The 26,088-nt window shown below is 55.3% G+C and overlaps 1 protein-coding gene and 1 pseudogene across 1 annotated transcript in view; both read left to right on the top strand.

Annotated features, from left to right (window-relative positions):
- Window positions 1–1,141: 1,141 nt before the first annotated feature.
- On the top strand, window positions 1,142–2,341 carry LOC125928749 (FAU ubiquitin-like and ribosomal protein S30; annotated as a pseudogene).
- A 3,991-nt stretch (window positions 2,342–6,332) lies between these two features.
- CPAMD8 (C3 and PZP like alpha-2-macroglobulin domain containing 8) overlaps window positions 6,333–26,088 on the top strand; it is an 81,863-nt gene continuing 62,107 nt past the window's right edge. Inside the window, exons 1-12 of the mRNA XM_049640170.1 lie at window positions 6,333–6,586; window positions 10,299–10,450; window positions 12,097–12,119; window positions 13,857–14,022; window positions 14,101–14,153; window positions 14,497–14,514; window positions 14,924–14,978; window positions 17,169–17,282; window positions 18,558–18,642; window positions 19,930–20,038; window positions 22,406–22,633; window positions 25,513–25,683. Coding sequence (XP_049496127.1) covers window positions 6,357–6,586; window positions 10,299–10,450; window positions 12,097–12,119; window positions 13,857–14,022; window positions 14,101–14,153; window positions 14,497–14,514; window positions 14,924–14,978; window positions 17,169–17,282; window positions 18,558–18,642; window positions 19,930–20,038; window positions 22,406–22,633; window positions 25,513–25,683 — 1,404 coding nt within the window. The 5' untranslated portion in view covers window positions 6,333–6,356. The remainder of the gene's footprint in view (window positions 6,587–10,298; window positions 10,451–12,096; window positions 12,120–13,856; window positions 14,023–14,100; window positions 14,154–14,496; window positions 14,515–14,923; window positions 14,979–17,168; window positions 17,283–18,557; window positions 18,643–19,929; window positions 20,039–22,405; window positions 22,634–25,512; window positions 25,684–26,088) is intronic.

The following is a 26,088-nucleotide window of genomic DNA, read 5'->3' as shown; positions in this document are numbered from 1 at the left end:
AATACGTTTATTTTTAGTGTAAGTACATTCCAAATATTGCATTGGATATACTTATACACACATCCAATTTTTTTTTTGGTCATTTATCTGAGATTCAAATTTAAATATATTTTTATTTGCTAACTCTGGCAACCCTGCACCTAATTCATGCCTTTTCTCTGCTGAAGACATTGTTATTTAGCCCCATGCTTACTTAAAATCTGTCTTTTGCGTATATACCCCAACACGGAGTTGCTGGGTCATATGGTAATTCTACGTTTAGCTTTCAAGGGACCACCAAACTGTTTTCCATCGTGGCTGCACCGTTTCACATTCCCACCAGCCCTGCACCAACTTTTCCACCTCCTCCCCAGAACTTGTTATGGTCTATTTAAAAAATTCGCAACAACGTTGTAAGAGGTGTGAAATGGCATCTCATTGTGGTTTTAATCTGCAGTTCCCCTGACGCTTAGTGATGTTGAGCCTCTTCTCATGAGCCTGTCGGCCATCGGTACCGCCTTCTTCGGAGAAACATCTATTCAGATCCGTTGCTCATTTTTTGATTGGGCCGTTTGCCTTTTGTTGTCATTGAGCTGTTGGTGCTCTTTATATATCCTGGATGTGAATCCTTTGCCAGATATATGATTTGCAAATATTTTCTCCCATTCTGTGGGTTGTCTAAGATACTGTTGTTTACGTCACCCGTTTCTGGCGATTTGTTACAGGAGCCACTCATGCAGAAACTCATACAGTGTTCTTCCTCCCATGCCCCTGCCTTGCCTGGGACGCACGTGTGATGTGTGCATGTGCGCACACGCACCCCGCCCCCCCACCTCGCCCAGACATTTTGGTTGTTGCCGGGGCGGGTGAATGCTCACTTCTCTCCATGGGCAGCAGGGAGAGAACCGGGTAGATCTCAGCCTGGATGTTTCCTGATCTGTAAAAGTGCTGCTCCAAGGAGGGCCCCAGCAGCCTTTGCACCTTGCTTCCGAGCAGCGTCTCCCACGTGCTCTTCTTGGGCGTCTTTTCTAAACACCTGGGAGTCCTTGAGAAGATGCTGAGGTTGGGGCACACAGCAGGCGGTGAGGACGTGCACACCCTTGCTCCTCCTTGTTCTCTACTCCACCTTTGCGGTCGTGGCTGCGGTGGCCGTGGTTCAGTCGCTGACATGCAGGTTTTTGTCCGCATCCAGGAGCTACACACCCTCGAGGTGGCCATCCGGGAGCCGGTTGCCCACATCAAGGCTCACGGAGCCTCACTGGAGGGCATCGCCCCAGAAGATCAAGTCGGATTCCTGGCAGGTACGCCCCCTAGAGGATGAGGCCACCCGGGGTCAGTGTGGAGCTGGGGCTCTGACCCCTGGAAGGAGGTTGGGAAAGTCCGTGGTTCCCTGGTCCGTGCTGGGAAAGTAAGAGGGAGGACTCCCAAGGTGGCCAAACAGGAGAAAACGAAGACGGGCCGAGTCAAGCAGGGGACACAGTACAACCTGCATTTTTTCTATGTTGTGCCCACCTTTGGCAAGAAGAAGGCCCCCCCCCCCATGCCAACTCTTAAGTCCATTGTAATCTTGGCTTTCTGCAATAAAGCCACTTACCTAGTTCAGTCACACACACACACACACACACACACACACACACACACACACACACAAAGATATTGAGGTTGGCTCCCTGGACCCTCGGGGTTTGGGAAAAACCAAGAAGCCCTCCTGCCCATTTTCTTTGCTGAGATCAGGTGAGGCTGGCTGAGGAGTCTTCCTCACTGCCTACTCTGGACCCCAGGCCCAGGCAGTGGGCTCACACTGGCGGTGGGGAGAGACCTCTGACCCCCTGTGGAGCCAGCACCCCTGTCCTCAAATCTCTGGGCCAGGAATCCCTTCCCCACCTAGCCTGCTTCTGTCTCCCGGGCGGCAGGAAGTGCAAGTGCTTGGGTCTTGTCCAAATTGCCTTCCTGCACCCTCTCCCTGGCTGCTGTTTTCCCCTGCGTCCTCCCTTCCCTGCTTTGGGGGGGATCGACTGCGGCACCTCCTTCCTCCATCGGGTTGTCCCTCTTCCTGTGGACGAGCATGAAGGCTGCTTCTGGCTATTCACTGCCCCCAACAAAGCTGCTGTGAAAGCTCCTGGCAGGATCACCTTGGCATCTGTCCAGCGGGGTCAGAGGTCACATGCAGTTTCAGCTTTTTTAGTATGGCCAGCGGTTCCCCAAGTGATGTCACTGCTGTGCCCCACAGCTGTTCCTGCACACAGGCATGCACGGCTCCCCGCTCTGGCTTTGGGGTCCTGGCCGTGCTGTGCAGGAGCCCTATACCCTGAGGGGGATAAGTCTGCACGTCTGTCTTCCCATGCCAAGTTCAGACTGCTGACTGCTCGGAGGGTCTAGGAGCTGGCTGGCCCCATGGAAGGATAAAATGCTTCTCTCTCTCTTAATTAAAAAAATTTTTTTTAACATTTATTTATTTTTGAGACACAAAGCATGAGCAGGAGAGGGGCAGAGAGAGAGGGAGACACAGAATTTGAAGCAGGCTCCAGGCTCCGAGCTGTCAGCACAGAGCCCGACACGGGACTCGAACTCATGAACCGTGAGATCGTGACCTGAGCTGAAGCTGGATGCTTAACTGAGCTACCCAGGCACCACCCTCTCTCTTTTTTAAGTTTATTTATTTATTTATTTGTTTATTTATTTACTTATTTATTTAGAGAGCAGAGGAAGGGCAGAGAGAGAAGGAGAGAGAGAATCCCAAGCAGGTGCCACATGGTCAGTGCAAAAACCGACGTGGGGCTCGGTCCCACGAACCGTGAGATTGTGACCTGAGCTGACACCAAGAGTTGGCCGCTTAACTGACTGGGCCACCCAGGTGCCCCCAAAATACTTCTCAACAAGAGGACCATCTACCTCGTCTGCCCAAACCCCGCCCACTATGCCTCTCATCACTGACATGCTAAGAGACGTTTAACAATCTCCAGGTAGGACAAACCTAGCCGGTTCCACCTTGACGTGACATTCCTAAAAATGACCACGCTCTGCAAATTTGCACCAACCACAGCGCTTATGGGGAAACGGGGACAGGTCACAGCTTTTCAACTGTGTCGGTGACACATTAAAAATAGATAGGTACCTACTAAAAACAGTAGGGCAATTGTACACAGGTCGAACGGCTTAGAATGATAGGAACGTTACAGCCAATACAGCAGTTGGTATTTGGAAAGGACCTGAGGTTCACAGGTGGACATGGGTGTGGGAAGGTTGTAGCCAGCTTTCCAGATGGGGCCTGGCATGGTAGCTCCTAACAGCTGAGGGAGAGTGTAGATGTTGACGGGTGTGTGTGTGTGTGTGTGGGGGGGTTGTGTATTCCCATGCAACCTGGGTCAGCCGTTTTCTGCATTCATCCAGCGTTGCCCCCGGGACAAGATCCTGCATAAAGCATCACCACCTTGGATCACATCATGCTCAAGTCCACCCCTCACGTATTCACCACGTGGGAACAAATCCGTGTTTTCAAAGCAAGCTTCAGAGCGGAATTGACTGGACCCCCCCCCCCGCCCACCCCCGCCGGTGGGTGGTCACGCAATGCGCTGTGTGGGACGAGATGTGTAGTTATTATAGAATCTTTTCACCTCGAGATACAAGAGCCAGAGATGTCCTCAAGAGCACAGAGCATAGGAAGATGCAGTGAAATGAAGACGTGAGAACTCTCGAGTACTTACCACTCTTAATTTTAATATCGTGAATTTAGTTGCAAGTCTGGACAACTGAATTTTTAGCAAGGGCTCACACCGTTTCCCGGAAATGTATCAGCTGGTTCTTCTCCAGCGTTCTACTGCAGCTCGGGGGGGGGGGGAGGGGGCAGTGAGGATGTCAGCACGTTTATACTGAGCGCCCACTTTGAGCCAAGGGCCAGGTGTCCAGCAGCAAAAGGGGCTTCTACTACCCCAGGGGACACAGACGGGAAGAAAATGCTCCTGGGATAATAAGATCACAGCCCCCCCGCCCCACCCCGTGTTGGGCCCCAGGGAGAGAGTTAAACTGGGTGATGAGGGGCATGGTAGAGTCTGTTCACCCCCTATTCACCCCATTAGTGAAAGAGGGATCCCCTGCACTGAACGCCTAACACCCAATGCCGATCAGGTGAGACAGACTGTAGTTTCTTAGTCACATCTACTCACAGCCCCGGGTTGCGGGAGGACCCAGCTCACAGGAGACCACGTGGGAGGGTGCCCATGGGAGGGGAGTGAACCGCCAGAAGATGTTAGAGGCAGACTTCGTAGTAACAGGAGGGTGGGGTGCCCCCGGTTCCCACGGGAGGATGTGCCTGGCTTGTTAGAAAGACAAGGAGATGAGATCCCTTAGGTTGGGGACTGGTGGGGTGTAACCGGTCTGGCTGACAGGGGAATAGGTGGGGAGCAGCCTCTTTTGTTGGGCGGGCGGCATATCTGGTGAGAGCAGGGAACTCACAGTTAGGCCCTTGAGGACCTGTAAGGGCAGCACGTCCAATCTGAGTCCTTACAACACAGAGAAGGGGGTGGACAGTAGACCCTGAAGGTGGAGGGGGGCCAGCCTGTGACTCCAGAAGACCATCCCAGGCAGAGGGGACAGCAGGTTTCTCAGTTGCAGGTTGTGGTGGTGGGTGGTGGGTGGCCAGAGTCCAGTGGAGGAGGGAGCAAAGGGCTGGGCAGGAGGCTGGCTTCCTGACTGTAGAGGGGGGCCTGGTTTATGGCCCAGTAAGAGGAGGTGTGGCAGGCTGGGCAAGCTGGGCAGGACAGACAGTACATTAGGAGGGTTATACTAGAAGGCCCTGCCTGGTTCCCGGGGTGGACTGAGATCAGAGGCCTGCACCTCTTCTTCCTGGTCTTGGCCCCCTCTGCGCCTGCTGATGTCCCCTTCCAGCCAGGCTCCTGCACGAACCCCCTCCAACGTCTGCTAATGCAAGCCCTGTCTGCCCAGGGCTTGGCCTAAAGCCAAGAGAGGACTGATGGGGAGGCCACCCTAGAGGGCCCACTGTGCCTGGGAGCAGGAGGGGTTCAAAGGAAGTTTCCAGAAGGAGCAGGAGCTGGGCAGCCAAAGGAAAAGGGCAGAAGAACAGAGTTTGAGCACGTGGCACAAGGCATCTGAGGAACCAGGGTGAGGCTGAGCCATCAGGGCAGCCTGGAGTTTGGACTTGGTCTCAATGAACAGGGAGCCTCGAAGAGTTGGGGCAGGAGGGAAGTGGGGTCAGCATTAGACTTTTAGAGGGCCCTGGGAGCTGGAGTAATCCTCCTAGAGGGGTCAGTGGTGCTGGCTGAAGGTGCTGGAAGGAGGGAGCAGGACTTGGACATGACACAGAGAGGAGGTGCCCCCCCCCAACCTATGACAATGAGGCCATTGCTCAGGTGGGGACACTCTGGGGGGCAGGACGGGCACCTTGCCCCCAGACAGTAAGGGGTGCCGGCCCAACTTCGCTGTAGGCCAGAGGGGAAAGGCAGGCCAGAGAGGGAGGGCCTTGGCCGTGGGGATTTGTGGAGAGCGGCAGGGGTGGGGAGAGGGTAAAAATGAGGACCGGCAGCCGGAGGCCCGGGGGGTGGATGGGGGGGTGGGGGGGGCAGCTGCACATCTGGTAAGTTCGTCCTTTGCCAGCCTGTTTCCCCAAAGAGCTCCACTCCTGAGGCCGGGTGCACTGCACAAGGTCGCCGGCCCAGGCTCCGGTGGGCGCCCTGCGGGGCGGAGGAGTGAAGACGCCTGGGAGAAGCAGCCGCCCCGGGGGTGGCCGGGGCGGGGCGAGTCCGCGGTGGGGGCCGTGCGGGGGCGGCTGGGGATGAGGCCGAGGAGGCGGAGGAGGCCGGGTGGGGGGCAGTCCCGGGAGGAGGCGGGTTCCAGGAGGATAACGACCCGCGGAAAGGGAAGTTGGGGGCGAAGGACAGCTCGGGTCCGAGGAAGGGGGTGGGCTTGGGTTGGGCCTGGCCGGGGGTGAGTCCAGGGTGGGGTCAAGCCTGGGCAAGGGGCGGGGCGAGACCGGAGAGAGTCCTTGGAGAGGGTGAGTCCCCGGAAGGGAGCGGGGGCGGGTCAGGGTCCGGAAAGGGGGCGGGTCGGGAGGCCGGGCAGGGAGGGGGCGGGGTGTAGGGGGAATAGGGGGTCAGTCGGGTCCGAGGAGCGGGGAGGGCGTGGGCAGGGTATGGGGGGGATCCGCGCAGGGGTCCGGGCAGGGGGCGGGGCTGGTCCAGAAGTGGGTGGGGGCGAGTGGGTGGAGGGGCCGAGTCCGGGGAAAGGCGCGGGGCGGGGCCGGGAGGGGGCGCGAGGGGCGGGGCGGACCCTGGCGGGGGCGGGGCGGGCCCGTGGACGAGGCGGGTCCCGGGAGGGGGCTGGTCCGGGGCTGCCCCAGCTTGGCCCGGCGCGGAGCGGGGCGCATGGCGCCGTGCGCACGGCGCGGGGGCTGCGAACAAAGGGCCCCCGGCGGCGCAGGGGGCACCGCGGCGCTCGGACCCCGGCCCTGGCCCAGCCCCGGCCCGGCCCCCTCCCCGGGCGCGGCGCCCCCGCGGAGCCGAAAAATGTGGGGCGCCCTGCTCGGCCCGCTGCTGTGGCTCCGGCTTCTGCTGCTGTCGCCGCGGGACGGAGTGTGCGCCGCGCCCCAGGCCCCGTGAGTTGCCCCGCGCGGCTGAGGAGGCTGGCTGTCTTCTCGGGGAGGGGGTCCCGGGGACTGGCTCAGAGAGGTGCAGCGACCTGTCCAAGGCTACACAGCCTCCGCACTGGGCGGGACCTTGTCCCTTGACTTCCAGGGGTCGGGCTGGGAAGGGGTCCCCCTGAGCCTTCTTGAGGGGGCCACATCCAAGTACAGGGAGTCCCCAGAGCTAGGGCTGCGAGGCCAGCGCCTCCTCCCCAGCTCGCCCCCTTGGCGTGACGGGGGCTGTCGTCTTGGGTGGCGATTTCAAGTTGCCCGTGGCATGAAGGTAAGAGGTGCGTGTCTTGGCTGGGAAATAGGAGAGACCTACCGTTCCGTTTTCCTTGGGAGGGCGTGGTGGTGGGGAGGAAGTGTTTGTTTTGCTTCCACATTTTTCTTGAAGTTTGCCTACAGAGCTTCTGGTGAGTTGACACAGTGAGGAGGTGAATTAACTAGCTGCTAAGGAGAATCCCCCGTGAGCTGGCGTCCTCGGGAGTATTTCCAGACCTGCAAGGCGGTGGGTTCAGGGGGGCTGCCTGGAGCTGCCCAAGTTCAGCCGTTGAGGCAGGCCTCGGTCTTCATGAGGTGGCTTGTTCAAGCAGTGCTTGTTTAGTCCAGAAAATAGGCCAATAGTGGGGCTGGGGGTGGTGGTGTCACTTCCAGCCACAGCTCCTTTGGGACCACAGTTTGAGAAGTAAGACACCGTACTGTGCCGGTGCCCCTGGACCCTGTGAAATTGGAATCCAGCAAATTTTTGTCCTGATCTTTCAAAGCGGGCGTCCCTTAAACACAGAGGTTTTCAGCCGGGTTGGGTGGGGCGGGGGTGGGGGAGTGGGGAGGGGGTTGTTTCCCTGGTGGTCGTTTGGCAATCCCAGGGGCATTTTTGCTTGGCGTCTAGGGGAGGCAATGCTTCTGGAATCTACTGAGTGGAGGCCAGGGATGCTGCTCAACATTTTGCCACACCCAGGTCCTCCGCCACCACAAAGCTTGACCTGGCCCGAAATTAGAGACCCTGCCTTCTAAGGGCCAAGTTCAGAGTCTCCGAGTTGCAGAGTTTCAAGCAGTTCTCGGGAGTGTGGGCCTCTGACTAAAGTCATCCTGGGATATTACCTTCTGTCGAGGGAAATGTAGTCCCTGTGCTGGAGACACGGGCTAGGAAATGAACTTGCAGAATTACTGACCCGGGGTTCTAGATTCGTCGGCCTCTAGGCCAGAGCTGTGGGATCCTGTTTTGGGAACAGCCCTGGATACCCACTTCTGAGATCCATGTGATTTTTGCATGAGGGATCCCTGACCCCAGAGAGCAGCGTGGGTTTGCACCCTGTAGTAAGACCAGTGCTGTCTGCTGTTTACCATACACTGCCTTTCCCAGGCTGGGACCTTCTGAGACCAAAGGATGAGAAGTCAGTTGTCGGTCCACATGCCCAGGGCATACATCAGGTCAGCAGTGCTTGGGTAGCAAGCATCCCAACAGCTGCAACTCCTGAACCTCAGGGAGAGTTCATGTGGTTTCTTCGGGCTCTCTGGGGTCTCCGGGTGAAAAATCTACCTCAGCTCTGGACAAAGGCTTTACGAGGTGACCAAGGAAAATGAACACGGGGGTTGTATATTCCCCAGATGCTCGTCCATACTCTGCATGGGCTATGTGGGAGGCCCTAGAGGTCAGCTGGGAGCTGGGAGATGGAAAGAGTATTCCTTTTTTTTTTTTTTAAGTTTATTTATTTATTTTGAGAGAGAGAGAGAGGAAGTGGGGGGAGGACAGAGAGAGAAAGAGAGAGAGAGAATCCCAAGCAGGCTCCGCACTATCAGCCAGGAGCCCGACGCAGGGGGCTTGAACTCACGAACTGCCAGATCATGATCCGAGCCGAAGTCGGATGCTTGACCGGCTGAGCCACCCCAGGCGCCGCAAGAGTATTTCTAAAGGAGACGGGGTTCCCATGCTGCCGCACCACAGGACACATGGGAAGCCAGAGTCATTGCATGCCTGGGTCCGTGGTGGAATTAGATAATACACAGCACGTACCTAGTGTGACGATGCGCTCCAGGAAGCATGGTTATGTACCCAGGGTCACCGCCCGCTATGTGAACTGCTGAGAGGAGACGCTGCACAGGGGAGCTCGGGGTCTTTACCGGTTCCAGTCATCGCTGGATCTGGGCTGTGTACCTACCAAACTGGGGTCTTTGCAGATTCCCATCAGTGCTGGAGTTACATGGTTCGTGGTTTGTACATGGTATGTCCCGAGGTCCTTGTGGGCCCCGAACAGTCCTGAAGTAGGACAGTGCATGTAGGAACCCAGGATTCGTGAACTCTGGCCACTGTTCAAGCTGGACGGAGCGCGGTGGGCTCCCAGGGTCGGTGCTGTGGCCAGATGGTACTCAACAGGAACCCACCGCGTCTTTTGAAATGCTCGATTTGTCACGAAGTTTTAACGAAGTCCGCTTCGTCCACAATTTTTTCTATGGATTGAGCTTTTAGTGTCGTAGTCACAAAACGTCTGCCTAACCCGAGCGCACCAAAACCTTTCTCCTATGTTTCCTTCTGGTGCTTTTAGAGTTTTACCTTTAGATCTCTGACCCGGTTTGAGTTCACCTGAGTGTATGATGTTTGGTAAGGGTCTAAATTCGTGTCTTTGTCGTGTGAACGTGGGGTCCCAGAGAGGATCTTGAGAAACGAAAATCTCTCCTAATCTCATTGTCTGGCCTCGTGTTTTGCCTTTTGCCTGTTTCCTTCTGGTGCCTGTAGTTCTGCACCATTGGGTTTCTGCTCCTTTGCTGTCTAGGCTCTTGGTGTTTACTGTTGCATCGTGAGCAGTTTTCATGGTTACAGGTGAATAAGACCTCTTGATTATCCATGGAAGGTTCTAGAATAACAGAGGCAGGAACTCAGGTGAGGAGGACCTGTACCTCAGGTCGGGTGCCCTAAGGGCATCCCAAGGCTCTCCCCTGTCCGAATGCGATCTGCTGCATGTTCCTTCTCCTTCCGGAGCAACTGCTTTCCCATCTGGAGAGTGAGATGATGCTACTTATTCTCCAGGAATATCTTCACGGTTAGTTGAGCTGAGGATTTTCAGAAAGAGAGGGCCATTTTGGTTCCACTGTTCACAGAGCATTTCCTGTTTCAAGCCATTTCGTTGATTTTCAGGGTTTTGTTCTTTAAATGCTGCAGGAAGCTCCTTGCTTCTTGCCACTGGGCTCTGGAGTCTGGCTGCCTCGGTTCGAAACCTGGGTTGGGCACATGACTTGGCTTTGTCCAGGGCTTAATTTCTGACTCTGTAAATGGGTGGTTTGAGCACATCTCCCAGGGCGGCTGTGAGGATGAAGTGGGATCCGGTCAATTCCTCGGGGGAGTATTTCGCCGTGTTGGTGCGGCAGGAGCAAAGGTCCTGGGGCAGAATGAGCTGACTAAAAAGGCCCGAGGCCAGAATGCAGACACTGAAGGAGGGGCGCGGCGCTGGGTAGATACAGAGAGGCCAGATTCTTACCTAATCCGGGGACTTCAGAGATGAATAAGCCAGCCCCTGGTCTCCAGGAGCTCACAGGTTGGTGGGGGACACAGATAACATAAAATGACAGTGTCATCGTGGTGTGGTCAGGCATAGGTAGAAGACCACCCAGGGAGTACCCTGATGCAGCCAGAGTGGCAAGGAGGCCGGAAGTGGGTCAGTTTCACTCAGGTTCTCCTCTCCTACAGGGGCTATTTGATTGCTGCACCCTCTGTCTTCCGCTCGGGAGTGGAGGAAGTCATCAGTGTGACCATCTTTAACTCCCCAAGGGATGTCATGGTCCAGGCTCAGCTGGTGGCCCAGGGCGAGGCGGTGGCACGGAGCCAGGGAGCCATCCTGGGTAGGTCCCTGGGGTGCTTCCTTTGTCTCTCTTTGTAAAGTGGCCTTTACTGCCTGGTCAGGGCTCAGGCCGTGCGGGCACTGCTTTGCTTCTCTCCCACCCCACCTCCCAGCAGGAGAGGGAGAGCGAGTTGCCTTTTCCCCATTTTCCAGATGGGAAGAGTAAGACCCGGGAGGGGCAGCCACCTGCCCTGTCTGGGAAATCAGAGTCCGTTGTTCCTCTGCAGCCCAGGTTCTGTGGGTGCCGATCCGGATGGAGTCGGGAACCCTTCTGTGTCAGCTTTGGCTAGAGGTGGGGCCTAGACCCAGAGGGAATTGCAGGACCATTTCAGACCTTTTGTTGAGCTTCTAGCACCCCTGTGGTGTTAGGCCCAGACCTGGGCTTACAGCCAGACTATCACTGAGTTGAGCTCAGGCCCCCAGCCAGCCTCTCCCTTGCCGCCCTTGGTGAACCTCAGATAACAACAATGCTGGCCTCCTGGACAGAGCTGGTGAGAGCAGGGACCTGTCCAGCAGGACAGACAACTCGTTCTTCACGCAGAGTGTGATTTGGCCACAGGAGACACAGAGTCGATGTCCTGTCCGGGCTCTCAGGCCCACAAGGCAGTACCTGTCCCCCAGGGAGACGAGGGAGAGGCTGACCTGGAGTGGAAACCGGGAGAGGGCTTGGGCAGGTGGGAGCACAGCAGTCCTGTTGGCCAGTCCCCAAACCCAGATCAGGTTGGCTTCAACAACAGTGTTTATGGGCTGTCACAACTAGAAAAGGCCACTGACGTCACTGGCTGTCTCCCAGGCTCACTTCTGGATGGGCCTGTGTCTCCCCAAAGTTGAGAGAGTAAGCGGTTCTCAAGACCTCTGAGAAATGTCCCATCATTCCCTCTGATTGTTCTATCTTGAGTCATGTGCTCAATCCTGACCCAACCTCCGGGACTGGGGAAGCCAATGCTGATTGGCCCATTTTGGGTCATGTGTTCAACTCTGAACCAATCACTGTGGCTGAGGGAAGACCTATGTAGATTTGCACAGAGCCCCAAGAGAGATGGGCAGACCCCCACCAAGCCTCATGAATTGGGAGCTGGGGAGGTGGCGCCCCCAAGGAAATCAGGGTTCTGCTAGTGGAAAATGGGGAATGAGTTTTGGGAGGCAAAAGCAGTAGATGCTAAATCAAGTCTTAGAGGCTAGAAAGCCCAGAGAGTGTCAGAATGGTAAATGATTCTGTTTGGGTAAAGAGAGAGGTGATGGGAAAATAGATCTACTGGAGTGAGGTCCACTGGGGACCTCAGTCTCCTCTTCTTTCTCTCCACCCTTCTCCTTGTTCCACTCCCCTGGAGTTTTCCCTTTGCTCTCTTCAAGCTTACCTTGGGTAGGGGCCAAGGGTGAAGTGAATTGAATACAGGCTGGCCAACTTTCCCCTGAATAACTCAGCCTTGTCCATCCCCTCTGGCCTTCAGCTTTCACCACCTAGGAGGAAACATCTCATTTTTCCCAATCCCAGCCCAGGCCAGACCAGCATGACCCAGTGTGTGTGTTTGTCTACAGAAAATCCCTCTGGGTAGAAAAGGCTCCTAGTTGTAAGACTGCAGCTCAGGGAGGCAGAAAAACACAGCTCCCAATTTAACTGTTGTCATTTAATTTTTATTTTTGTAGATAAAGGAACAATCAAACTCAAGGTAAGCTCTGAATTTTTAAAATCATAAATCCTACCTTGGAAATAATTGATTTGAAATGGAGCGAGAGAGGTTGCATGTGTGGTGAGAAAAATGAAGAAAAAATTGAGAAAAGGAGAAAGCTCACCTGTAATCCCATCCCCTATACTTTTCCCTTTTGTGTTTCCCATAAATCTTCATCCACATAAAGACATTTCTAGGGATGCCTGGGTGGCTCAGTTGGTTGAGTCTGGCTCTTTTTTTTTTTTTTTTTTTTTAATGTTTATTCTTGAGAGAGAGAGTACACGTGAATGTGTGCATGCTAGGTGGGGAGGGGCAGAGAGAGGGGGACAGAGGATCTGAAGCGGGCTCTGCACTGACAGCAGCCAGCTCGATGTGGGGCTCAAACTCATGAACAGAGAGATCATGACCTGAGCTGAAGTCGGATGCTCAACCAACTGAGCCACCAGGCGCGCCAAGCGTCGGACTCTTCATTTTCTCTGTCTCCCTCTCTCTCTGCCCCTCCCCTGCTCATGCTCGCTCTCTTTCTCAAAGCAAATAAATAAACTTAAAACAAAAAGGTATTTCTTTCATCGTTGCAATTAAAGGGTAGACACCCTGGCATTTCCTGCTCTTTTCTCTTAACACACTGCATAAACATACGTCCGTGTGTTCAAGCCTCTATAATTGTAATTTGCCCTTTATTGTAAACAGCATCCTACTGGATCTTTTTTTATGTACTAATTTACTAACCCTCTCCACCTTGTACATGGTTAGATTTTTTTTAAAAGGTTGTTTTCAGGGTTTTGGTAATGTAATCTGAAAGTTGCAAGCGTCTTTGTGCACAAAGATCTATTAGCATTCTAAATTATTTTTAATGTTTATTTATTTTTGAGAGACAGAGAGAGAGGGACAGAGCGCAAGCGGGTAGAGGCAGAGAGAGAGGGAGACACAGAATCCGAAGCAGGCTTCAGGCTCCGAGCTGCCAGCACAGAGCCCGACGCGGGGCTCGAACCCACGAACCATGAGATCACGACCTGAGCCGAAGTCGGATGCTTAACCGACTGAGCCACCCAGGCGCCCCCCCCCCCTTTTTTTTAAATTTTGTTTTTAATGTTTATTTATATTTGAGACAGAGAATGGAGACCTTTTTGCTTGTCACAATTGGGGAGGGCACCTAGTGGGAGCTCCGAACCCCCCAAGTGCCCAGGACCGCCTTCACGACCAAGAAAGAGTCAGCCCCAGATGTCGATAGTTGGGAAACCTTTGATAAGTCCTCTTGAACTACAGGTCGGCTTTCTTGTGAACCAGAAAGCAGGGCTGCCCTGGACAGGGGTTAAGATTACACACTGTCCCTGGCCACTGCACATCAGAAGGCACTCTTCACAGGATTGGTGCTGTGGATTTGTAGAAGAGACCACGAAGGGGTAGGACAGGGGACCAGGGGATCTGCAGACTAGAGACGCCCAAAAAAGGTCCTGGGCTCCTCAACTCTTAGACTGGCTCCTGCTGAGTGATTCTCAGCTTGTGCGGGGGGAGATTCTGGCTCCACTGGCAGTGGCCGGAGACATTTCTGGCTGTCATGACCCCGGGGGGTGAGGGTCCTGCCGGCATGCAGTGGGCGGAGGCCAGGGATGCTCCTCAACACCCTGCAGTGACAGGATGGCCCCCGCTGCAACGAATGATCCGGCCCTTCAGGGTCAGCAGCGCCGAGGTTGAGAAATGCCGTGTCGTTCGCCAAGTTCTGTGCTCTGCCTGCAGGTGCCCACGGGCCTCCAGGGCCAGGCCCTCCTGCAGGTGTGGGGCCGCGGCCGGCGGGCAGAGGAGGGCCCCCTCTTCCACAACCAGACCTCCGTGACTGTGGACGGCCGGGGCGTCTCCGTGTTCATCCAGACGGACAAGCCAGTGTACAAGCCCCAGCACCGAGGTGGGCGGCTCTTGCAGGCTTGGGGGGGAGGGCCGGCCATGGCCTGAGCTGCCGCATGACTGTCTCCTTTCCTTCCAGTGCTTATAAGCATCTTCACTGTCACCCCAAACCTGAGGCCTGTCAGCAGGAAGGTGAGAGCAGCATCTAAAACCGTGTGCCTGGATAAACTTAACAAAAAACCCCCCAAAACCAAAAAACACCAATAAAACCATGTGCCTGGAACACCCCCCCCCCTCCCCAACCGGGACCACCTGGCCAGGGGCACCACCAGCAACGGGTCTTTCTTCCCAATTCCTTCCGGTTTCGACCTCCGTTCTCGCTTTTCCCTGTGGCTCCGAGTCCCCTGGGGAGCCAGGGGGAGGTCCGTGGGACACGGGGAGGCCAGAGCACTGGTGGGCATGTGGCAGCGTGCTCAGAGGGCGGGGGCTTTATAGGGGGGTTTGCTCACTGCCTGCCTGTCTGTCTGTGTTGCAGCTGGAAGCCTACATTCTGGTGAGTGCAGCTCTGACTTGGGGCCGATTAACCTGCTCTCTGCAGACCTGGTCTGTCTTCCCCGACTGTCTGCTGTCGAGGTAGATCCTGCCTGTCCCAGCACCTCCCAAGCCGGGGGCCGGGTCCATCCCGGGCCCCGGATCTGCCCTGGGACAAGCCAAGTGTGTGTCTGTCTGTAGATTTGCACACAGCTCCCTAAACGAGGAGCAGATCTGGCCCCTTTGTCTCCGTGTTCGCACACAAGTCCCTTCAGCGCCTTGAGGGTTCATTTGCTCCCGTGTAAATGGCTAATCTGGGGGCCTGTCCTCCGTGCTTGTCCCACCCGAGAGAGAGAGAGGGCTCGGGGGTGCTCGCGTGCATCGGACACAAGCCGGGCGCCCTGAGTTCACTGCGCGCTTGTCCCCCGCAGGACCCCAGGGGCTCGAGGATGATGGAGTGGAGACACTTGGAGCCACTCTGCTGCGGTAAACCTCTTCCCGTCCCCTCCCCTTCTTTCTTCTGCGGCTTAGGGGCTGCACCTTTGGGCAGCAGGTGCAACAGATCTTCCAGGAAGATAGAATGTGCTCTGCCTGGGACCCCACCAGCCCTTCCCTGCAGCTTGGCACCCCCACCCATGTTTCTCTGGTCCCGGCATCCGGCTGGGGCTCCTGCACATAACTTGAGGCCTTTCGGGACTATCACAGTCTTGTTTGTGGGCGCCAACCCCCCCACCACATCTTCCTCCCAGCGCAGGTGTTTCATGTCATCATCCCCTCGGGGGCTCCTGGACCCCCGACTGCCTCTGCGAGCCGGATGTAAGAGTGCAGCGTCTCTAGAAGGCTTGGGGAGGGCTGACGAGCAGGGACAGGGCTTCCTTGAGTTCGGAGCCTGGGGCTGCACGGGCTGCGGCGGAGCCAAGGGCAGGACAACTCTCTCTCTTTTCCTGTCAGTGGGGCACTGACATTGCCGCTGACAAAGGGTGAACTTCCAGGCCAGCGGGGGAGGCAGACATCGACTAAGCGATAACAGGCGATGACATCCGCCATGATGAGTGCTAGGAAGGAGAAATACAAACCGAGAGAGAGCAGAATGGAGTTGTTGCCCAGCCTGGGGCAGCAGAGACAATCCTGGAAGCCTGCCGGGAGGAAGAGCCTTTCCAGCAACGAAGTGAAGAAGGAGCAGAAGTTAGGGGACAGGGAACGCATTCCAGACAGAGGCCAGTGGATGTCAGGGAGAGTGAGGCTGGGAACAGGAGGGAGGCCCCGGGAGTCAGGAGTGCTGACAGCAGAAGCAGCAGTGAGATCGGGGCGTCTTGGATTGCGGGGAGGTGTGTGGACTTGATCTGAAGAACACAGAGGAAGGGAACGGCTAGCCTCCCGCTTAAAACACCCCTTGCAGGGCGCCTGGGTGGCTCAGTCGGATAAGCATCAGACGTCGGCTCAGGTCGTGATCTCACGGCTTGTGAGTTCAAGCTCTGTGTCGGGCTCTGTGCTGACGGCTCAGATCCTGGAGCCTGCTTCGGATTCTGTGTCTCCCTCTCTCTCTCTGTGTCCCTCCCCCACCTAGGCTCCCTGTCTCTCTCTCTCTCAAGAATAAATAAACATTAAAAAGAATTTTTTAACCCCCTTGTGATATATGTAGACCAGAGGTGCTCAACTGGTGTGATTTTGCTCCTGGCTGAGGCCCCATAGAAAAAATGCACGCTGGTGACATGTACCCTAAGTGTCCTCTGACCATCAAAGGCTCAGAATACGTGAGGAAAGGGACCTTTGGCCGTCGCGTTTTCCAATTCCAGAGTGGCGGAGAGAAGCAGAGGGTGCTGTTGGAATCTGGGTTTCCGCGGGAGTCCCAGTGAGAACTGCCGGCACGGTGTCCCTGTTGGGGACAGGCAGAGCGCGTCACACTCAGCGGTTTGGAGTCTACGCACCCCTTCAGACTCCCCCGCGGCGGGGCGCGTGCAAAATGCCGCCCTGACTCTCCTCCCTGTATCCGCTCCAGCCGGGGTTCCAAGGAGCAGACCCAGGGCAAAGGCTGCCCCCTGTCCCGGAGGCCGCTGGCATTTCCGGCTGCCCATTTGCAGGGAGAGCAGTGCCCGGTCTTGAAGCCTGTTGAGAATCCATGTTCAGTTTGGGTAGCAAACTGGTGGGCAGGGGGTGGGTTCTGCCCCCCAGGGGACGTAGCATTCCGTGGGGGATACTTGGGGGTCGCCGTGACGTGGGGGGAGGAGCTACTGGCATCGCGTGGGTGGAGGCCACAGATGCCACTCAGTGTCCTACGATGTCCCCAACCGTGGACTGTGACCCAGCCCCAAATGTCAGCAGTGCTGAGGCTGGGAATTGGCTCAGGCGGGAAGCAGAGTGGCTGAGCGTGGTGGCCTGTCTCCTTGGCCTGTCACCTCCCTGTCCGCGTGGCGTCTTGGCCACAGGGCTCCCCCAGGAAGCTGAAGGGTGGCCTCTCTCCGCATCTCTCACCTTCAGCCCGCGGGGAAGCTTGTTGGGCACAGACCCCCCGCCAGCCCGGGCCTTGGCCTCGTCTCTGGTTCCCCCGAGGTTTGGCTCTGGGCAGGGTGGGGGGGTGCAGGTCCCCGGGGTGCCTCTGTTCCGTCCTTGCTGCACCCAGCTGGCACCCTGCACGTGCACTCGCCCCAGGATGACGGGTGGTCTCTCTTCACACAGGCGTCGCTAACGTGACCTTCCCCCTGTCCGACCAGCCGGTGCTGGGAGAATGGTTCATTTTTGTCGAAATGCAAGGCCACGTGTACAACAAGTCCTTCGAAGTTCAGAAGTATGGTAAGCCAGAGAATGTTGGGATCTTGGGATTTCACATCTGGGAGAAACCACAGACTCAGTGGTGACGTCGGTGATGGGGGTGAGTGGCAGGAGCCCCGTTCACTGGGGGATCAGTGCAGAGAGCTGGGCGCTTTGTCATTTCCTTCTTTAAAGGATTGTCATGAACCATACGTGACAAAATTGGCCGTCTTAACTACTCGTAAGTGTATACTTCTGTTGTGTTAAGGATATTCATGTTGTTGGACAGCCATCACCAGCATCCATTTCCAGATCTTTCTCATCCTTCAGTCTGAAACTTGGTCCCCATTAAACGCTGACCCCTTGTCCCCTCCCCCAGCCCTTGGCACCCTCCATCCTACTCGTTGTTCCTCTGGGTCTGACTCGTCTAGGTGCTTCATGTGAGCGGGATCATACGGTATTATCCTTTTGTGTCTGGCTTATTTCACTCAGCATAATGGCCTCCAGATTCATCCATACTGTAGCAGAATTCCCTTCCTTTTTTTAAATTTAAATTTAAAATTTTCATTTTGAGAGAGAGAGAGAGAGAGAGAGAGAGAACATGTATGCAAGTGGGGGAGAAGGGCAGAGGCAGAGAGAGAATGTTACGCAGGCTCCACCTCGGTGCAGCCCCTGACGCGAGACTTGATCTCACAACCCTGGGATCATGACCTGAGCCGAAATCAAGAGTCGGAGGGATGGTCAACCAACTGAACCACCCAGGCGCCCCAAATTTCCTTCCCTTTTAAGTCCACTTCTTTTGGTTCTTTCATTGTTTTCCCGAGGAAAGGCATTTCTCGCCTTGTGTAACAAGCTCGAAGGACCAGGGTCTTTACGTTTCCTCTGGGCTGCTCCCTTGCTCCCCAAGCTGCACAGGGTGACCAGATGGCTGGATGCTCCCAAGGCTGAGTCGTGAAGCAGAGAACCCCTCCAGCTGCAAGCACTCTCCAGCCACCCCTAGTTGGTCTAGGACCTGGCCACTTGGGCGCTTCTGGGCTGGGCTGCATTCAGAGCATGTGGCCTAAAAGTGATGAGATGTGGACCTCCTGAGAAAAAAGGGGTGTGGGTCTCTCCGAAAATAGGAAATAGAGGTGGGTCAGCAAAATCCCCAGAATGCTGCCCTTATTCAGCGAAGGGTGGTGTGGATTTCTGTGGGGTTGGCTGCTCCGTGGCGGGGGCTGCGGCTTTGCTGTTAACGCCTCCAAAACCTCCAGTACTTTCTGAGGCCACCCCAGCGGTGGAACCTGCCCTTCCCTCTTCTCTGCTCTCTCCTTCCAGTGTTGCCAAAATTTGAGCTCCTTATTGACCCGCCCCGGTATATCCGGGACCTGGACACATGCGAGAAGGGCACCGTGAGGGCCAGGTGAGGAAGAGGTGGTCAGCATGGGTAAGCCCCTCCCCCTGGGGGCGGGGAAACACGCCCAGGACACGCCCCCACCGCAGGCCCCTCCCTGGGACACGCCCCCATGACATGCCCCTCCCTGGGACATCCCCTACAGGCATGCCCCTCCTCCCTCAGGTATCCTCCCCCTCCTCCTGGGGGGAGACCCCCAGGGACCCCTTCCGGGGACTCTCTCTTCCTTGCAGACAGCACCCACAGCGAGTGGGCTGACCCACAAGGGATTTCTTGAAGGGGTTGCCTGTCTAATGACCAGGTTGGTGACCAGGTCCAGAGTGGGCGTCGACCAGAGGGTGTCCAGAGACACTGTCCCTTTTGGGGGCTCTGAGGGAGAGCCCACCCAGCCTTGTGTTCCCGCTGAGCTCTGCCACCTGCCAGAGGTTGTGGCTGAGGCGGTTCTCCTGCCCTCCTCTCCTCCAGCTGTGTGTGTGTGTGTGTGTGTGTGTGTGTGTGTGTGAAGCAATCTCTACCCCAAACGTGGGGCTTGAACTCACCACCCTGAGATCAAGAGTCACACGCTTTACTGACGGAGCCCGCCAGGTTCCCCAGCTGGGTGTGTTTAAAACCCAAGGATGTTGTCAACTCTCCTTAAATACAATTAAAAAAAAAAATACAGTCCAAGGATGTGTGGGAGACACACACATTTTTTTAATAGTCTAGAAAATACTATCAAAGTGCCTGGCATTATTTTTGTTATTCGCTGTGATCGTCCCTCTTGCTCCTGTGCCCCTGTAAGCAGGTGTCCCCTCTGCATAGGGCATGACAAAGATATGTGTAAGTTTTACCAGCATCTCTGAGAGGATAGGTTTATTCCCGTTCTCTGGGTGAGGAAACCAAGACTCAGAGAAGTCAGAGCCTTGGTTCAGAACTGCACTCACCAGGGCTCTGAGACCCGGGCTTCCCTGGTGCCCACGGCTGTTTGCTCCCCTGTACTGTCCTGCCCCAACAAGTTGGCCAGGCCCTGTGGTCGTCTCACATACCCTCCTGCTCTTGGGTTCAGAGTTCCTCTCTGACCCTTGGTCTCTTTTTCTCTCAAACATAAGTCTTGGGGCAGAGGACTGTAGGCCCCTGACATTATCTCTCCTGGCTCTGGGTTGTGGAAAGGGCTGTAAGCAGAGAATGTAGGAGGGCAAAGGAGCCCTGTATCAGCTGCCATACCAGTGGCCACGACACGGGGGGCTTGGTCTTCCTGAGACCGACCCTCTCCTGCTGCTCTGTGTGAAATTAACTCCCTTTATCCTTTTGTTCCAGGTATACCTTTGGGAAACCTGTCTCGGGGACCTTGACGATCAATATGACTGTAAATGGTGTGGGGTACTACAGCCAGGAGGTGGGGCGCCCCGTCCTCAGAACCACCAAGGTAAGGAGCAGGGGCCCCAGGGCTGCTTAGCCAATGGATCCCTTCCTGCAGGGAAGGCTTCAGCTCCGTGATCGTTCAGTTTATTTTACTTTCTTTTTTTTTTTAAGTTTATTTATTTATTGAGAGAGAGAGGGCACCAGTGGGGAAGGGGCAGAGAGAGAGAGAGGGCTAGAGAGTCCCAAGCAGGTCCTGCACCACCAGTACAGAGCCCGACGCGGGGCTCGAACCCACAAACTGAGATCATGACCTGAGCTGAAGTCGGACACTTAACCGACTGAGCCACCCAGGCGTCCCTTTTTTTTTTTTTTTTTAAGTTTACTTATTCATTTTTGAGAGAGAGAGAGCAAGAGAGAGAGAGAGAGAGAGAGAGAGAGAGAGAGAGAGAATCCCAAGCAGGCTCCGTGCTGTCAGCACGGAGCCTGATGTGGGGCTCGAAGCCACAAACCGTGAGATCATGACCTGAGCCGAAACCAAGAGTCAGATGTTTAACTGAGCCACCCAGGCGACCCCCCCCCAACCGCCCCCCGCAAAATAGTTTCATTGAGATACAATTCACATACCATACGATTCAAATATTCATGTAGAATGTAGGATTTGGGGGTTGGGGGCATATTCAGAGTGTGTACCAGTTGCCTCAGCCCAGTTTTAGGATAATCTCCACCATCCTCCCCAAATCCCTCATGCCCTTTTGTGATTAATCTCTTTCCACCCCCAGCCCTGGGCAACCACAGATCTGCTTTCTGTCTCTATGGATTTTGGGCGTTCATTTTGGACGTTCCATACACATGGAATCATACACTATATGGTCTCGGCGTCTGGCTTCTTACCCCCCAGCACGATGTTTTCAAGGTGCATCTACAGTGTAGCGTGTGTCAGGGCTTCATTCCTTTCTGTGGCCGAGTAATATTCCATCATGCAGAGGGACCACATTTTGTTTATCCGTTTGCCCGGCGATGGCCATCTGAATTGTTTTCCACTTTTCGGCTATTACCGCTGCTGCTGCTCTGAACGCTCACGTCCAGGTTTTTGTGGGGCTGGCCCGTGTTCATTTCTCTTGGATGTGGCGTCCCTAGGTCGTGTGGTATGGAATTAAATAAAGAAGCCACCTGAGTAAGAACGTACAGAGGCCGTTGATTCGGAGCTTGCTGTAGCAAGGGAGTCAGCCGCCATCACCTGCGTTTGGCAGGCTTGAAGCTTGGTCGTGAGAAACAGGGAGGGTTTCGCGTGTGCCCCGGTTGGAGGCTGTGGGTGTTTGGGGGAAGCTGTCACCACCTGACTAGAACGGGAGCATCTGGTGAGATTGGTTAGGGGTGCATGTGTGGCTTTCTCAGTTCGTTCAAAGAAGTAGGGGCAGCCGGCTGAGTGGCTCAGCCGGTTAAGCGTCCCACTTTAGCTCAGGTCATGATCTCACGTTTTGTGGGTTCGAGCCCCGCGTCGGGCTCTGTGCTGACAGCTCAGAGCCTGGAGCCTGCTTCCGATTCTGTGTCTCCCTCTCTCTCTGCCTCTCCCCTGCTCATGCTCTGTGTCTCTCAGAAAGAAATAAACATTTTTTAAAAAATTAAAAAAAGACAAGAAGTAGGGGCAAAAAAAAATCAGAGAAGCTGCCCGTGATTAATCAAGTCCTGGCCGTGTGGGGCTGGTTGTTATGGGGGTTTGGCTTCTTCCTGGGGGTCAGACTTTCTACAAGGCTGGTGTATAGGCAATGGGTTGGCCATTTTTCTATGTGGTCTGGCCAACCTGTTACCCATTTGTAGATTCAGTGGTAGCTATGTTTAGCCATTTGAAACTCCCAGACTGTTTTCCACGGCAGCTGCATGATTTCACACTCCCGTGCGTGTAAAGTTTTATAACCTGGCTCAGTTGTGAGCGTGCCGCCCCGTACGTGCACACACATCCTGGGGATCCTCTGTCTCTGCAGGGGCCTCCGGCACTGAACCCTGTCCTCCCTGCAGGCTGTGGTGCCCTAGCCTTAATTGTCTGGTTTGCTGAGTAATGTACTCCAAAGCTGTTCCTGGATGGACTTACTCGCCCGGCTCCTGGCTGGGTCCTGGGGTAGGGGGTGAATGGAGCGTTCTGTGCCCCAGGAGCAGGAGCGAGTGCTCCAAAGTGGGGGCGACTTGGTTCAAATCCCTGTCCTGCTGTCTGTGGGAGGGTGAGCAACTTACTACAGAAGCCTTCACCTCCTCTGCCTGGTGGGACCGATGCCCTTCCTCCCTGGGTCATATTGCATATCCAACAAGGGATCCAGTGACCCCCTGGACCTCCAAGTGGCTGGAGAGTCCTGGACTTCACATGTGTTTTTGAGAGTCATTCACTGAAACCACTCTGACCCCGAGTGAGCACGTTCTGGGCGTTTCCTGCCTCCAGATCCACGGCTCCCAGGACTTCGACATCTGCGTGAAGGACATGATCCCAGCCGATGTCCCCGAGCACTTCCGGGGCACCGTCAGCATCTGGGCCACGGTGGTCAGTGTGGACGGGAGCCAGCAGGTGGCCTTTGATGATTCCACTCCTGTCCAGAGGCAGCTGGTGGATGTCCGCTACTCCAAGGACACCAGGAAGCAGTTCAAGCCTGGCCTGTCCTACGTGGGAAAGGTAAGCGCTGGGGATAGGGCCCAGCAGGGGCCGTCTGAGGGCACAGGCTCCGCACCACCTCCCGCCCCCGCCCCCCCCCCCCCCCCCAGGACCACCGAGAATCCACGGCAGTGGGTCCCATCACGGTGACTCTGCGGAGGACGGTGTCCTTTAATTACATTGCATAACCTTTGCTGTCTGGGGACCAGGGCCTCCTCTGCTGACTGTGGCAAGAGCTGGTACTGGGCCCAGGGTGAGGGGACTGGGCATTTTGCTCCACCTAAAAGGATGGTCTGCTTTAGTTGACGTAGATAGACATTCGTGTATCTACAGCGTTAAACCAAGGCGTTGTAAAGCCATTCATTCGGTTTCTCTCAGGCAATGCCTTTCCTATTTGGGTCGACTTATTTCTGGATGAACTAATATCCAAGGGAATGCCGCAAAAGGCAGATCTCCTGTCCCTGAGACAGAATGATTCGATCTCCTGGGGGAAAGTGGCGTCTTGTGTGTATGTGTGTGTTTTCTTTAATGTTTACTTATTTTTAAGGGGAGTGAGGGGCAGAGAGAGAGGGAGACACAGAATCCGAAGCGGGCTCCAGGCTCTGAGCTGTCAGCACAGAATCTGATGTGGGGCTCAAGCTCATGAACCGCAAGATCATGACCTGAGCTGAAGTCGGATGCATAACCAACTGAGCCACCCAGGTGCCCCAAATGTGGCAATTTGAATAGGCCCCCACCTCCTGCCCACCCATCATGCCATTCTTATACACAGTCAAGTTTTAGGTGACCAGAAACCCGAGATCCTTATCCTAATTGCTGAACTGGGCATTTGTGTCCCAGGGGGCCAAGGCCAGTGGAGCCCAGTGTCACCCCAGAGGAAGCTGGCTGCACCCCTGACCACAGCTCTGCCCACCGCCCACATTGCTGGCCCCTCTAACCTTCTGTGGGTCACTCACAGGATCCCGGTGTCCTCATGCTGTGGCCTGCTACTCCTGCTCTGCTCCGAGACCTCCCTTCTGTCTGTGCCGGATCCCAGCCCCTCAGGCGCAATCACAGAGACACGGCCTGTGCGCCCCTGGCTTTGAGGGTCCCAGCTTGAGGAGAAGCTAAAGCCCAACGTGCAGGGTCAGAATGTGCCTGAAGAAGAGGCTCGGGCTGTCAGATCAACGAAAGGGAACATTTCAGGGACCACTGAGAAATTATCCACCATCTGCATTAAAGAACAGAGCTGTAAATGGGGATCATGCCGGCCAAAGCCCCTGTCACTCTGTCACCAAATACCTGCACAGTCGAGGGGCTACTCTAGGGTCCTTCAGGGCCCACCGGCCATATTTCTTTCACACCATCCCTGTCTTCTGAACCCCTCGTTCCGACTGCCTCTTCTACGTCTGAATGAGGTCTGAGCATCACACGGAACTGTTGATAGCATTACCCGTTCTGTTCCTCCCCCAGCGTGGCACCAGGCCAGTGGCCAGCGGCCAGCATGTGGTGATTCGTACACGGTAATTTGTACCTGGAGACCAATGGGACAGAATTGAGAGTGCCGGGGCACTTGGGTGCCTCAGTCGGCTAAGTGTCCGACTCTTGATTTCAGCTCAGGTCATGGTCCCAGGGTCGTGGGATCGAGCCCCTCTTTGGATTCCACGCTGAGCATGGAGATTGCTTAAGATCCTCTGTCTCTTTCCCTCTGCGCCTCTCCCCTACTTGGGCATCTGTGCACTGTCTCTAAAATGCAGTGGAATGGAATAGAATAGAATAGAATAGAATAGAATAGAATAGAATAGATCAGATCCGCACATTGGAGAGATACTGAGTCCCTGTACGCTCCCCTAACCGATTGTCTAGGATACCCCACTTCTAGTTAGCCCCCACAGCTTCCCCACAGCTATAGCCTTCAACAGAGGCACACCTGAAGCCCTCCCTGCTTCTCTACAAGGCTTTCCCGCTTCACCTGCACCTGAGTCTCTGCCAAACACAAGTGATGGCGGCTTTGACTCCCTGGCTGCAGCAAGCTGTGAATAAATAGCCTTTGCTCGTTCTTTTTCCACACCACATGGCACCAGGCTAACAGCCAGCCCGTGGTAACTTGTACCTTGTGACTTCTTGGTCAAGTCCAAGGTCGTGAAGGTCCTCCTCTCCTGGCCTCCCCCGCCCAACCCTCCATCTTCTAAGTGTTTCAGAGTTCCAGCTCTTAACTTCAGGTCTATGATCTTTTTTTTTTTTTTTTAGTTGTTTAAGTTTATTTATTTTGAGGGGGACATTTAGTGTGAGTGGGGGAGGGGCAGAGAGCGAGAGAGAGGGAGAGAGAGAATCCCCAAGCCAACTCCATGCTGTCAGCGCAGAGCCTGACTCGGGGCTCAAATCCACAAAACCTCAAAATCATGACCTGAGCTGAAACCAAGAGTCGGATGCTTAACCGACTGAACCACCCATGTGCCCCTATGATCCATTTTTAACTTTTGCAGATGGTGTGAGGTAGGGGTTCGATTTCATTCTTTGGCATGTGGGCGTCCAGGCTTCCCAGCACCTTTTGTTGAGGAAATTGTTCTCTTCCAATTGAATGGTCTCGGCACGCTTGTTGAAAACCAATTTGCCACGGATGTGTGGGTTTATTCCTGGACTCTCAATTCCATACCATTGATCGCCATGTCTCTCCTAGGCCAGTCTTGATTACTGTAGCTTCACAGTTTTGAAACTAGGAGATATGAGTTCTTCTCGGTTCCTCTTTTTCCTGGTTGTTTTGGTTATTTGGTTATTTCCCTGTGAATTTTAGCAACAGCTTGTCGATTTCTGCAAAGAAGTTGGCTGGGATTCTGGTGGGGGATTGGGTCGAGTCTGTAGATCCGTCTGGGGAGTGGTACTGCCTTGCCTGTGTTGAATCTTTGGTGGTCCCCTTCCAGGTGGAGCTGTCCTACCCAGACGGCAGCCCGGCCGAGGGGGTGACGGTCCAGATCAGGGCAGAGCTGACCTCGAAGGACAACATCTACACCACTGAATCTGTGTCCCGGGGAGGGCTGGTGGGGTTTGAGATCCCCTTCATCCCCATGTCGGCCCAACACGTGTGGCTGGAGGTGGGTGAGTTTCCTGGACCTTTGTCATTCAGCCACAAGGCACAGCCTTGGTGCCTTCCCTGATTTATGCTTGGGCACGAGCTCAGTGGAACTGTGGCCTGCTGCTTCCCTGAGGGAGTTTATGGTCTTTGACGGGGAGTTTGACCGGGGGAGAGCCCAAGGCAAGACAGGAGTCAAGGAGAGGCGAAGCTTCCTTGCTGTCATGCTGAAGGAGGCTTTCCCAAAGGGATCCCACCATGTGGACTCCTGACCTTGGGGAGGGTCATCCAGACTGCTTCTAGGAGGGTGGAACAGCATGTGCAGAGGCCCAGAGGCCCTCGATCATAGTGTAACTGGGTCCTGCAGGGCCCAGCCAGGCTGAGCCATTCAGGAAGATGTGGAGGAGGGAGCTGGTGGGGTGCCCCC

This window comes from Panthera uncia, chromosome A2 (assembly GCF_023721935.1).
Source record: "Panthera uncia isolate 11264 chromosome A2, Puncia_PCG_1.0, whole genome shotgun sequence".
NCBI lineage: Eukaryota > Metazoa > Chordata > Mammalia > Carnivora > Felidae > Panthera > Panthera uncia.
Note: the sequence above shows the minus strand (reverse complement) of the source record. Positions and strands in the feature narration are given on the sequence as shown.